This window comes from Arachis hypogaea, chromosome 2 (assembly GCF_003086295.3).
Source record: "Arachis hypogaea cultivar Tifrunner chromosome 2, arahy.Tifrunner.gnm2.J5K5, whole genome shotgun sequence".
In the NCBI taxonomy this organism is placed as follows: domain Eukaryota; kingdom Viridiplantae; phylum Streptophyta; class Magnoliopsida; order Fabales; family Fabaceae; genus Arachis; species Arachis hypogaea.
The window spans coordinates 95,081,111-95,094,605 of record NC_092037.1 but is presented as its reverse complement, the minus strand read 5'-3'; the positions used below and the strand labels follow the sequence as shown (position 1 = coordinate 95,094,605).

General features: G+C 39.4%; 3 protein-coding genes across 3 annotated transcripts; 1 reads left to right on the top strand and 2 right to left on the bottom strand.

Annotated features, from left to right (window-relative positions):
• Nucleotides 1–152: 152 nt before the first annotated feature.
• On the bottom strand, nucleotides 153–6,597 carry LOC112752475 (methionine aminopeptidase 1A). Its single transcript, XM_025801548.2, has 16 exons — nucleotides 6,337–6,597; nucleotides 5,763–5,813; nucleotides 5,003–5,188; nucleotides 4,618–4,693; nucleotides 4,434–4,481; nucleotides 4,283–4,327; nucleotides 4,072–4,171; nucleotides 3,836–3,887; nucleotides 3,709–3,750; nucleotides 3,275–3,336; nucleotides 3,086–3,184; nucleotides 2,705–2,778; nucleotides 2,538–2,607; nucleotides 2,299–2,364; nucleotides 2,136–2,224; nucleotides 153–531 (listed from the first exon to the last, which is right to left on the bottom strand). Exons 1-16 carry the CDS (start codon nucleotides 6,405–6,407, stop codon nucleotides 454–456), a joined length of 1,209 nt encoding a protein of 402 aa, XP_025657333.1. The 5' UTR covers nucleotides 6,408–6,597; the 3' UTR covers nucleotides 153–453.
• Nucleotides 6,598–8,782: 2,185 nt separating this feature from the next.
• LOC112728663 (uncharacterized) lies at nucleotides 8,783–10,294 on the top strand. The gene has a single exon (XM_025778897.1). It carries the CDS (start codon nucleotides 8,783–8,785, stop codon nucleotides 10,292–10,294), a length of 1,512 nt encoding a protein of 503 aa, XP_025634682.1.
• Nucleotides 10,295–12,407: 2,113 nt separating this feature from the next.
• Nucleotides 12,408–13,495, bottom strand: LOC112728654 (protein MAIN-LIKE 1-like). The gene is made up of 4 exons (XM_025778885.1): nucleotides 13,424–13,495; nucleotides 13,240–13,255; nucleotides 13,055–13,109; nucleotides 12,408–12,930 (listed from the first exon to the last, which is right to left on the bottom strand). The coding sequence occupies exons 1-4, from the start codon at nucleotides 13,493–13,495 to the stop codon at nucleotides 12,408–12,410; spliced, it is 666 nt and encodes a 221-aa protein (XP_025634670.1).

Below are 13,495 nucleotides of genomic sequence, written 5' to 3'. Positions count from 1 at the left end.
TTACTGTTATATGTATATTGATCACTACATAGCTGCCTATTTTTATTGTCTTGATTATACAAAACAATAAATAACATGAATTAAATAAGCTGAAAAATATATTATTTGTGGATTTGATACAAATACCACCAAAAATTAAATAACATGAATCATGCAGTAGAATATATTATTTATTAAGACTACTTATGATCTAATTATTTTGTTGATTACAACAAATAAGCTGAAGAAAAGAACATAGGACAAGATTATTAAAAATGACTAACATTTAATTATACAAAACAAACATTATATTGTCACAAAAGGGGTTTCGAAGAATTCAATCTATGTTGAACTTTATGATGAGTTACAAATCATGATCCACCAAAGAGGCAAGAAGTGAAAGGGCAATGAAATGTTGTCTAATGTTCTATTCATTCTATGTATTTTTTTTTTTCCAGAAAACTGCCACAAATTTCATGATTTCAACCATGGAAAAACATTGGGTGATGTCTGCAACCTCCCTGTTAGGACCTCAACACCAGTGTCTGTCACCTGAAAAAAAAAAAAGGGTTAAAAAATGGTTAATTTAACTACAAAATACATAGCCTAAGGTACTTAGGAAATATGATACAAAAGTACCATAAAGCCATAAATTCACCAACATAACAAATTATAGATAAGTGGCCATGGATTTAAAGCACTAACATATCATTGTATTGTGTACTCTGATATCCAATACCATATAAGAGTTTGCAAAGATTTAGTCAAGGTCATGTAAATCTTCGAAGGAGGTAAGTACAAAGAGAAAGGAACTGCTATTGTCTTTCTAGAAAATTTCTTTAAAAATTTAGAGCCCGTTTGGGAAGTAGCAGAAGCTACTTTTTTTAACTTTTGGATTATAAAAAGTCACAATCTATGTGTTTGGCACTATTTTAAAAAAAGCTTTTTAACTTCCCAAAAAGTTAATTTGCAGCTTTTTGAAGAAGTAGAAATATATGACTTCTTGCTTCTCGAGAAGTCATTCTACCACTTACTTAAAAAAAATTTAAAACAAAAAAAATATACTTTCCTTCTTGACTCTATGAAAAATACTGACCCTTCATCACCATTTTCACACGAGGTCTGCTAGAAGCACTGACCTTCCACCATCATTCTCACGCAATGTTCAATGAAACATCTGATGGAAGTATTGATCCTCCACCACATTTTCAGACAATATTACATCTGAACAACTTACTGCATATATTCCTTCTAAGTATTTTTTTTATCATTTTATCACTATTTTTTATTATTAAATTTGTATTCAAGTGTGGTATGAAATTTCAGTTTTAATTTTATTTTTTTCATATGTAATTTTATAGCTTATTATTATTTTCATAATTAATTATAACAAGTTCTTGACCTCAATAAAAGAGAAGAGAGTTCTAATAGGAGTAAAAATAAAAAATAAAAAACAGCAATAAAATATACATTGACACACATTTTATATTTATTTTTTATTTTCACCTACCATATCATACACAATATTAGTGATTAGGTTATGTAAAATCAACATTCAATATTGGAAAATATTTGTTATCATGGTTATTTTAATATTCATTCTCTTTTATAAAAAAATTTATCTTTTGCGTTATTTATCCAAACGCTACAACTTTAAAATAAGTACTTTTATAACTAAAAAACCAAACACAAAATAACTTATTTATAAGCTGCTTTTAATAAAAGTCCTTATGTTTTAAGCTCCTTTTCCAAAAGAACTTATTTAAATTATTTACCCAAACTGGGCATTAATGATAAATTACATTAACTTCCCCTAAGGTTAGACAATACTGCACATATATTTGTTCATTTGTAAAGTATACACTATCTCCCCTAGGGATTTGATGATACTCGGTATGTTCATGTATTTTGCGAAATGGGACAATGACTTCCTTAGATCACTTTTAAGCATAATAAATCAAAAGGTATGGAGAAATCAATGTAATTTACCCAAAATTTGAAACAATGAAGATTCATTTTTTTTTTTTTCAGTTGGTCACTTCCAGCACTTGTAAGACCATTTTCTTTCAGGGTGGAAAAGAACAAAAATACTCAAACTGTGTGGCTTTTATATGCATCTATCATTAGAATCCAGGACTAAAGAAAGATGCACTTACCAAAAGAGTGTGCTCAAATTGAGCACTTTGTTTACCATCTGCGGTGACAGCAGTCCATCCATCTGGCCACATTCGATCACGCCAGATACCTAATGAAAAAACCAAATCAGAAATATGACGTGTATCCATGTAAGTAATCAACTTAAACCTTTTAGAAACATACCTGCGTTGATCATTGGTTCAATTGTGAAGGTTTGTCCAGCCTTCATAATACCAACTGCTTTATTTCCTGCAAGTGGTTAAGGTTCACTGCATTTGATTTCATTGCAATCATGGTTAGTTTTTAACAAACAAATTGCAGGGATAGGGGGAGAAGCTAGAAACCAAGACATGCAGTGTTAAAAAACAGCTCTTGTTAAATCACTTTTTTCTTGCAGTGCATTTAAACCATGAAAAGGATACTTCCATAATGAGGAATGTTTGGTGCACAATGAAAGAGCTCTCCAATTCCATGACCACAGTATGATTTTACCTAAAGGGGCAAGGGAGAATATCAGTAACTGACAAACTAGTAAACAAATCTGTTGTGCAAGAAAGAAAATTAATTGTAAAGGAACAGAATGCAATACCACTGAAAAGCCTGACATAGTTGCATGACGGTTGATAACTTCACCAATTTCCCGGAATCGTACTCCGGGTTTTACTGAAATTGATAGAAAAGGAAGAATCAGAATATATATATATATATTACTCACTAAATATCAATAAGCAGATAATATGATATTATTTGATATCACTCTGTTAAAACATATCCTTCTGAGTTCTGACTTTAACTGAAATTTATCATTGAACTGAATTTACAGTTAGTGTATGAATTGACAATGAAGCTTTGAGGTAAATGTCAAAACATAAAAACAATGGAATCCAAGGCACCTATAATACTTTTAAAAATTCAATTACGTTCTAAATGGAGATGATCAAACTTGAGTAGAAATACACTGGTAATATACCAATAGCTATTGCCTTTTCAAGGCACTCATATGTGCATTTGACCAGCTTCTGAGAGTCTTCATCAACATTTCCCACGAAGTACGTTTCGTTGAGATCACCTGCATTAACTCAACACAGAAAGACAAGTGTCATGTATAAACTTCAACTCAATAGTGTACACATATATCAATATACATTAATCCACTCACCATGTACACCTTTATAGTACACAGTGACATCAATATTTACAATGTCTCCATCTTCAAGCTTCCTGTAAAATGACATTATCAAAAGAAATTCTCAAGTTGAAATAATTGTCAAAATAGCTACACTTGCACTACTTGTAAATTACCGATACGGCATTTCAAGAGAAATATTTTCCATTGGATTATAATAAACTCTTTCAAAACAAATGTTACTTTTGACCTTTTTTCCGGTACATTGAAAAAATCAATGTATATGTGTATCCAGATACATTGACATTTCAATGTATCCAGATACATTATCAAAAAAGTGATAGTGACGTTTATGTTAAAATGAAGGCAGACGTCAGAAGATCTATTACTACAATCCGGTACTGGTAAGTGGTAACAAAGAAAAACTGTAAAAAGGATAAATAAGAGAAAATCACAGAACAGTCTACCTTGCATCAGGAATTCCATGACAGATTACTTCATTAACTGACCTGTTAAACAGAGCAGATTTCATGGTTAACAAATACCTGGGTCAATCTGAGAAGAATAGAATATGAACAGAAGGAAAATACCTACGTGCAGCAAGATTTAGGGAAGAAATGATAATTGAGAGGTGATGGATATCCTCCTGCATAAGTGGAAAATCGGTGGAAAACATCCATCAACGCTAATTATTTAGTGAAATTGGCAATAGCAACAACATCAATAAATGAAAAAGTGTCTCTAGAGCATGTGATTATAATACCTATAATAATAAGTAATAACAGTAACAGAAGATTTTGAAAATGGAACTTGGCAAACAAAGGTAATACCTGCAGCAATAGTTGTGTCGTGAACAACTTTGTCAATCTCATCAGTTGTCACACCAGGCCGAACAATACGAGCAGCCGCATCCAAAACCTCCCTTGCAATCTACAAATTAATATGATCAAGAATAAGTAAGATAGCAGAGGGGCCAAATAAAACTCCAGTACCACAAAAATCTATGAAAACTAAATGCCATAGAAAACTTGAAGAATTTACCCGACATGTTTCTCTCATTTTCGCAATTAGATCTGGAGATTTAATCTACATATTAAAATCAGTTAGAAGAGAGACTAAATAGAAAAATATAAATAATCTCCAACTTTATCCTACATTGATTTCCTACATGAAAAACTAAAAAACTACCCACCTCAACAGTATGCTGGAAGTCACTATTAGGCTCAATTTTGGGAATTCCCTGGAAATAGAAGATAGGAACAATTTAGAAACAAATAAACCCTGCTATCAAATTATTGGCTATCACATAAACTGTAGTAAAATGAGTCAAATAAAAAAATGCAAGAAATTAAATAGGAAGAACTCAGGTAACTCACATCATCTGCCCAGTCTGGTTTATCAATATTAGCTGGAACAATGCGTTTAACAGATATGGGATATGGCCGCAACGTCCTTACAAAAGCATAAATGAAATTTTGCTTTCAACAAAAATTGAGTTCATTACAAACATAAGATAAAGTGCTGAAAAGAAAATGTATGTTAGCTGTAAACTGCTGCATACATCTACAATGCCAAAAATACATAAGAAAAATGAAAAAGAAGGTGAACATGGGAAAAACAAAAAAAAGGATTTGAAAAATGCTTAAACAGCATCATATCCTTGCAAATAAGTAACAATGAACATAAGTTTCTGATCAATCATCATTAAATTAAGATGCATACATTCCACAATATGAAGCGATTCAGTGTCCTAGAAATTACCCAGTCCAATCAAAGTGAGGCATCTTTGGAGTTCGTGACTGCCCTCTCTTCAAGCAGTATAACCAACTTTCACCAGGTGAGCTCGAGTCCTGCTCACCTGGAGTGCCCATGCCAGGTGAGGATAGCTTCGCCTTCACATGCACCGACTTGTGCGAGCTCCACGAAGACTTGAAACAATCCTGGGAGCTGTCAAGAGATATCAAAATAGGCTCCAATATGAACAATATAAAAAGGACATCGATACATCAATTAGTAAAGTTTTATGTGATGCAACCACTGTACTTTGTAAATGTAACCTATAAGCTCTAAAGCATGGCCCTCCTAAATGGTTGCTGTATCTGTAAACTCGTTTGATACTTGTGTACTCATTCGTCTAACTCTAAATATTACTATTGTAACAAAAACAACATATATCTAACTACAAACTATTCCTGAAAAAAGTCAAAACCTTGTACCTAAACCATTGATAATCGATATAGTTTTATCTCATATCATTTGATATGATTTTGCTCAAAAATTATGTTTATTTTATAATTTAATTACTTTTCCTTCCCACACTCATAGCCTATTTTTTGTAAAATTTTGTACCTCATACTCATATTGTATCACGTGGTGTTACCTATGCAAAATAGTCCATAAAGATTCCAACTCTATACTTGGTTTTAGTCTTCATATCATTTTATAATTGTGAACAGAAATTTAATGGATAATAAAATGGACATCAAATCATTGACAAAAATGGATAAAAAAAATCACAGACCAGAAAGCAGAACCTTCACGAGGAAGCTTCAATTCAATGCACTTTGGACACCTGAGCAAAATGAATAAAAATAAAATAAAATACAATAAAAATTACAAATTTTACATAAACATCTATGCATAAGGGCATCCCTATCTGGTTACAACATGATCATTCCAAACCTCCTAAACCGAATTGCAAGACTAAAAAAAAAAAAAAAAAACTGTAACTTTCACCACCCAATTGATCAAAAACTCTACCTTCCACAGTTTTTCAACATCATAGCACAGTAAACATAACAAACTAGGCACCACTAAGAAATTTCCGAAACTACTCTAATAATCCAAAAATTACCCAAAATCAATGCTGTCATCAGCAACAGCAGCTACAGCTGAAAACTTCAAAAATCCACTTTGATCAAACCCAAAAAACTAAGCCTTTCCGCATATATCAAAAGTTATTCAATGCGAAAACAGCATACCTCAATCCAAACAAGATTAAATTTTCAAAAGTGCATGCAAAATATATGAACAAGTACACAGTAAAATTATATATATATATATATAGAGAGAGAGAGAGAGAAGAGTTTAAGTACTGAAGATTTGCGGGTTTTCCACAGTTAGCACAAGAAAGTGCATTTTCAGAGACATCAGATTCACCAGCCATTTTGATTTCACCAACACAAAGAAGAATAAGGAGGTTCAATCTGTTTTCTGATGCTGAAGGCTATGTCTTTTGCTAATTGCTACTTTGCTAGGGTTCAAGAAAATCAAGAAATGGTAAAACCTTAGACCAAAAGGAAGAAAAATTACAAGAAAAGTATTATAATAACTTCGCGTGTAAGAAAATGGTGCCTTTGGATTTGGGCTTGTTTGGTTCATTTTTATGGGCTCACCCGTTTTTTATTTGGTATTGTAGGCCCATCAAATGAAGCATTCGGCCCAAAATATTGGTAAACCACCAATCTTTTGCTTCCAAATTATTAAAACGCTTATAAAAATTAGGCTAAAAAATTTTGATATGGAAGTAAAATGAGTGATATACTTTAACATGGTAATTGTTGGTGTTTTTTAAAATTGTGAGAGTACACAAATCGGACCATCCAATTTGTGTATAAAAGTTGAAAAAAATTCAGAGTACACAAATCGGAGGGTCCGATTTGTGTTAAAAAAATTAAAAAACTCAAAGTACACAACTCGGACCATGCGAGTTCTTTGGTCATGAAATTTTACTTCACAAATCGCATGGTCCGATTTGCAGCTGATGGAATTTGAAATCTGAAACGTGGAATTCGGACCCTCGGTTTTTTCTTGTTCTGGGTAATTCACAACTCGCAGGGTCCGAGTTCTGCTTCCTCTAATCCCACAACGAGGTAAAGCACCCCTCCTCTCCATACGCGAGTCTAACACGTTCTTTAGTTCCATATTCAAATTAATTAGTGTAAAAATTACCACACTTTTCTTAACCATAAAAATATACTCTTTTTAAAATTTGATAAAAAGGGTAAAAAACCCAAATGAGCCAAGGAGAGCTCAAAATTACCTAATTAAGCCAAATCAAAAATCCATACATGAATCAACCAGGAAGAATTATTATATAATTCGAATTATATTTACATGTAATTCGAATTGATATGATTCGAATTACTAGGAAGGCAACAAATGAATGAAGTTCGAAACAAGTTGTTTCGAATTACACCAACATAATTCGAATTTAGTTAATTCGAATTACTAGGAAGAGACATTGTTAAGTAATTCGAAACAAGTTGTTTCGAATTACACTTAACTAATTCGAATTTAGTTAATTCGAATTACTAGGTTAGTTTGAGATACAACCTAATTCGAAACAAATTGTTTCGAATTACATATATATAGTACGAGCCAGAGCTGTATATATATGCTGTGAACTCATGATGCTCTCAACAAAGAGGGGAGATGGCTAGTGAGGAGAGTTTCCTAATTCTGGTACATTACAGAATGTCGATTAAGAGAAAAACTCGGTCCGGCGTGAAGTTCACTGATAAGGATCCCCTATGTATTATCGTGACGCCAACAACCACCTACGATGCTCTTGTTAGGTCTGTGGTGGAGAAGCTTGGTCTTGAAAGAGTTAAAAGGGTCAAGAAGTTTTTCTACCGCATTCCAACAGCGGTGCTCCATGACACCGTGAAGTTTGATTGTTTCACAATCGGTAGTGACGAGGACTTGCAGGTTATGTTTCTTTCTCGTAGGCAGTTTCCCGAGGTAAGGACACCAGAGCTGTTGGCAAAGTTGGTTGATGTGGTATCTAGCTCGGGTGGTTCGAACCGGAATGCCAATACTATAGCCGCGGTTACCGGCTCGAGCTCGAGACCTGCTGTTGCTTCATCCTCTGCTCCTGTGTATGAGCCACCGATGCAGCCTGTTGCGTCCCCTTCGTTTGCCGTTGATCTGAGCGGCAATGTTGGAGACGAGGTTCGGTATGGGGAACATATTCCCACCGAGGTACATTGTCCCACACCGGCTGGTGTTGGTGATGGTTTGTTTGATGATCCAGATGACGATGACGTGGAGCCGGATATGATCGCTGATGAAAGCGGCGATGATGTTGGAACTACTGTCCCGACAAGTGGATCTAGTTCTGGCACACAGCAGTATCCACCCCATTTTTCCTCATTGGACCTGGATGCCATGCGGCAGGACGACAATGCTCTGCAGGCCTCAGGATTTGGTGCTAGAGATAACGAGGGGTCTGCCGGTATGAACGAGTTCCAGGTTGGCCAACAATTTCAGGATAAAGATGAGGCGCTGTTGAGTGTGAAGACGTACAGTATCCGCCGAGGGGTCCAGTACAAGGTCGTTGAGTCTGACTACCGCAGGTATGTGAGAAAGTGTTCTGAGTTTGGGAATGGGTGCACATGGCTAATTCGGTTGAGTCTCCGACAGCGGAAGGGTATCTAGGAAGTGAAGCGATACAACGGACCGCATACATGTCTTGCCAGCTCCATCTCCAGCGACCATAGGAGTCTGGACTACCATGTCATATCCACCTTCATTATGCCAATGGTTAGGGCTGATGCAGCTGTGAACATCAAGGTGCTTCAAAATGCCACGGCCGCACACTTTGGGTTCAGGCCTACGTACAGGAGGGTATGGATGGCGAAGCAGAAGGCCGTTGCCGTGATATATGGGGACTGGGACGAGTCATACAATGAGCTCCCTAGGTGGGTTTTAGGAGTTCAGCTGACGATGCCTGGCACTGTAGTCGTCCTCAGGACTTGCCCTGTTCGAGTTGGGGGACAGGTTGACGATTCTCAGGTTTTTTTTCATAGGCTGTTCTGGACTTTCCCCCCTTGTATCCAGGCATTCCGTCATTGCAAGCCTTTGGTGAGTATTGATGGCACCCATTTATATGGGAAGTATGGGGGAACACTGCTAGTCGCCATTGCACAAGACGGAAACTCGAACATCCTCCCCGTGGCATTTGCACTAGTTGAGGGTGAGAATGCTGAGTCATGGTCTTTCTTTTTTTCCCACCTCAGTGAGCACGTGACACCTCAGCCGGGTCTGTTAGTTATTTCAGATAGGCATAACGGCATCAAGGCAGCCCTCGAGGCTCCGGATGGGGGATGGCTACCGCCTGCTGCGTACCGGGCGTTCTGCATTCGACACGTTGCAGCTAATTTTGCCTTGACGTTCAAGGGAAAAGATGCCCGGAGGCTTCTTGTTAACGCCGCATATGCCAAGACCGAGGTGGAGTTCGACTACTGGTTTGACATTCTGCGCTCTGAGAATCCGGCAATGTGTGAGTGGGCGAACCGAATCGAGTATTCGTTGTGGACACAGCACTGTGATGAGGGTCGGAGATTCGGGCACATGACAACCAATATTTCGGAATGTGTCAACTCAATCCTGAAGGGGGTTAGAAACCTCCCTGTTTGCTCGCTGGTTAAGGCCACATACGGAAGGCTAGCTGAGCTATTTGTCCGTAAGGGTAGGGAGGCCGAGGCTCAGATGGGTACTGGACAACAATTCAGTCAATACCTAGTAAAGTGTATCGAGGCCAACCTGAGAACAGCCAGGCACTTCACGGTGACTGTTTACGACAGGGATAACTCGGAGTACACCGTTGCTGAGACGACTCCGACAGGCTCATTCTCTCTTGGTACGTACAGGGTCTCATTAGGGTCTAAGACTTGTGATTGTGGATACTTCCAAGCACTTCATTTTCCCTGTCCGCACGCACTGGCATGCTGTGCTTATTCACGGCTTACATCGCAGCCTTACGTCCACGAGGTATATCGCTTTAGCTCCGTTTTCGGTGTCTATCAGATGGGATTTGCCCCTCCCATTTCGGAGGATTTCTGGCCACCTTATGCCGGGCCTACCGTTATACCGGATCCGAGTATGAGGCGTGCGAGGGAGGGTCGTCCTAGATCCACAAGAATTCGAACCAACATGGATGAAGCAGATCCGAACCGGCCAAAGAGATGTGGCCTCTGCAGGCAGCCAGGTCACACCAGGCGTAGTTGTCCACAAGTCGCAGGCCCCAGCGGGACTGCTGGAAATCAGTAGGCGATTTGCTATGTCTGTGTTTGTTTGTTAATGTATTAGCACTTGTCTTCTATTTGTTTTTAAGTTTTAATGTGTTACAACTTGTCTGGAACTACTTTGTTTCGTATGTGTAATGAAACTTGTTATTTGTACCAAATATTTCTGTTGAATGTCTTTTAAATCATTGACATTTATAACTAGAACAAACAACATTATATCATGGTATGACTGATAACGAATAACATAACATGAAACTATAAATCATAACATAAAAGTAGAATACATCGACGTAAATGACATAACAAAACATGAGAGTACATAACATAAAATCAAATAACATAATAAGAAAGTACATATCATAACAATGATAACCAACCAACAAAGTTCACAATATAAATATGACAACAAGACATACACCACTATCCATGAATCATCTAAACAGGTGCGATCCAGTGCCGCAACGGCGTGGCACCCGTGTCCGGTAGCCCCTACGAATAAGTGGCTCCTCATCCTCAATCGACTCGTCGCTGTCATCCGGAACTGGCTGTCTGGGGGTCATAGGCGCAACATGGACGGGTCTGGATGACGACGGGCCGGCAACTGAGTGTGATCCAATACTCTGCGCCGATGCTGGGGTCCCACCCATGGCAAAAGGATGCGCAGGAGCTACCGTGGCAGGCTCATTCAGATCAACGTCCAGCGGTGCCTGTGTCCCTGTGGTATGAACCCGTCCGGCTGCAGCCTCATCCTCCTGCATGATGGTTCGGATATCCTCAAGGAAATGTGGTCCACCAAACTCGTGCACAATGCCATCACTAGCAAGAAAGTCTCCAAACATCAAGCCAGGACTCACCCATGGAGTACTATCCTGAAGGGTATGATCATCACCGGGAACACCTACGAAGTAATCTCCAAGACCTCCACCACCAAGCCCAGCATCAGTGTGACTCGTGGGATCTCCCATACCAGATCCAGGGGACCCACCATCATGCCCGCCCTGATGGGCCCTATCAACCCCCGCAACATCACCTCCCCCAGGCATCTGGGCACCCTGTCTAGCAGCACCCACCCTCCTCCTGCCTCCACGACCACGAACTCTCCCCCCACCCCTAACTGGGTCGTCTCCGGCATCCATAGCCTGATCTACCCAGTTCCACTCACGCTGGCTACGACGTGTCCCAACTCGTGCTCTCCTCTCAATACGACGTCTGTCAGGAACATCCTCGACCCGGTCCATGTCCGGAAGTCAGCCTGCACCCCTCTGCGTCGCCTCATCTGGAATAGGAACACCTCTCGGATACCCCAGTAACATCTCCGGCGACAAAAACCTCTTTCCGTGCTGATACCACCATGTCAAGAACTCATGTGACGGTCCGGGGTCGAGCACGATGTCAAACTATAGAATATGATCAGCACACTCCTGCCAGTGAAGATGCCACTCAGGGTACTGTGCCGGGAACCAACGATCACCTCCTCTCCCGTCCTTCGACATCAGGAAGTCGATGTTCAGGGCGGGAGACAGTATGGGCTGAACGCCGCCAAACTGAGGTAAAACTCTATCGACCTGATGCCTCTCGACAACCGCAAAATAAATCAGGGACGTCCTGCATCGCCATAACATCGTATGCCGAGGCTCCAACACCTCAGGATGGACAACCTGGATGACGTCGACTGCGCTATAGGGCATTCATATGAACTGAAAAAACCAAAATCAAATCGATTGTACTTTCAGTTAAGTGATATAAACTGAAACAATGACTTGAGATACACAAAAGTTCTGCTTACTTACCTGCCGAGGCTGTAACAAGTCGATCTTCATGCGAGCCATCTGTATCCGAGGTCCCTTGTTGCTAATCCCAGGGTTGTAACCAGACCATCTACGTACAAGAAAACAGAAGAATATAGGGCATAATTACAAAATAATAACAAAAAGAATATCTAGTACAAAACAATAACGGTACCTCGAGGCAAGGGGCCAGCTGATCTCATCATACCCAGATGGTCTAAGTGTGGGAAACCTCCAGAAGATCCACGACTGTAATAACTGTAACGGGCCAGCTAACTTCACCACATGTCTGTTGGCGACTCGGCACATGCACCTGTACAGCCATGCTAGTGCCGCCGACGCCCAACTTTAGCGACCCATCTCCTCAAGCCGAGCAACATATGGTAGCCATCTGATGTATATACGATTGCCGAACTTGTCGGCAAACAGCTGCGTACCCAATAACATCATGATATAGGCCCGGGCAAATCGCCTAACTGTCTCCTCATCTGCCCCATCTGGACACTCTGCGAATGTCTCCTGAAACCAGGTGCAGTTGACTGCGAATTTCTGCACCTGGTTCTCCGGAGGTAAAACACCGAGCAACTCATGGAACCACTTCCAAGCAGGTCTCCCACCCTCAATGTAAAGGTGGAAGTCCGTAAGGCAACCACTAACATAATCTCCGTCGACTGGCAACCCCAGCTGGTATGCGACGTCCTGAAGCGTGATAGTGCACTCTCCGAACGGCATGTGGAAGGTGTGCGTCTCAGGCCGCCACCTCTCGACGAATGCGCTGACTAGGGGCTCGTCTAGTCGGAACCATCTGTCGTTCAGTCTCATCAAGACGCATCCCCTGTTGCCGCCTAACGCTGGATATGCAACGACGAGGCTGGCCAGTACATAAACCGCATAATTAGAACAGATGCACAAACCACTAACATAACCGATATATTTTATAACGAACCAGGAAATAAATCATGATGGGTAACAGATATATGAAACAAACGACCAACATTTCATGCACTTGCATAAACCACTTGCGTAAACCGCTAACAGTAAAATAAACCGCTAAAACAAAACCATTAACAAAAACCATCAACAAAAACCATTAGCAAAAACCATTAACAAAAATAATTAACAAAAACCATTAACAAAAACCATTAACAAAAACCATTAACAATAAACCATTAACAAAAACCATTAACAATAAACCGCTAAAACAAAACCATTAACAAAAACCATTAACAAAAACCATCAACAAAAACCACTAGCCTACACTACTTTCCTAAACCATTATCCTAAACCACTAACAGTAACATAAATCATTATAAAAAACCATTATCAAATACCGTTATCATAAACCGCTTTCATAAACCACTAACCTCGTCGTTGATCACACCGGCGATATGAGCTACTCCATCCAAACGATAAAGCCTTCCCGGATCGTCCCCCAT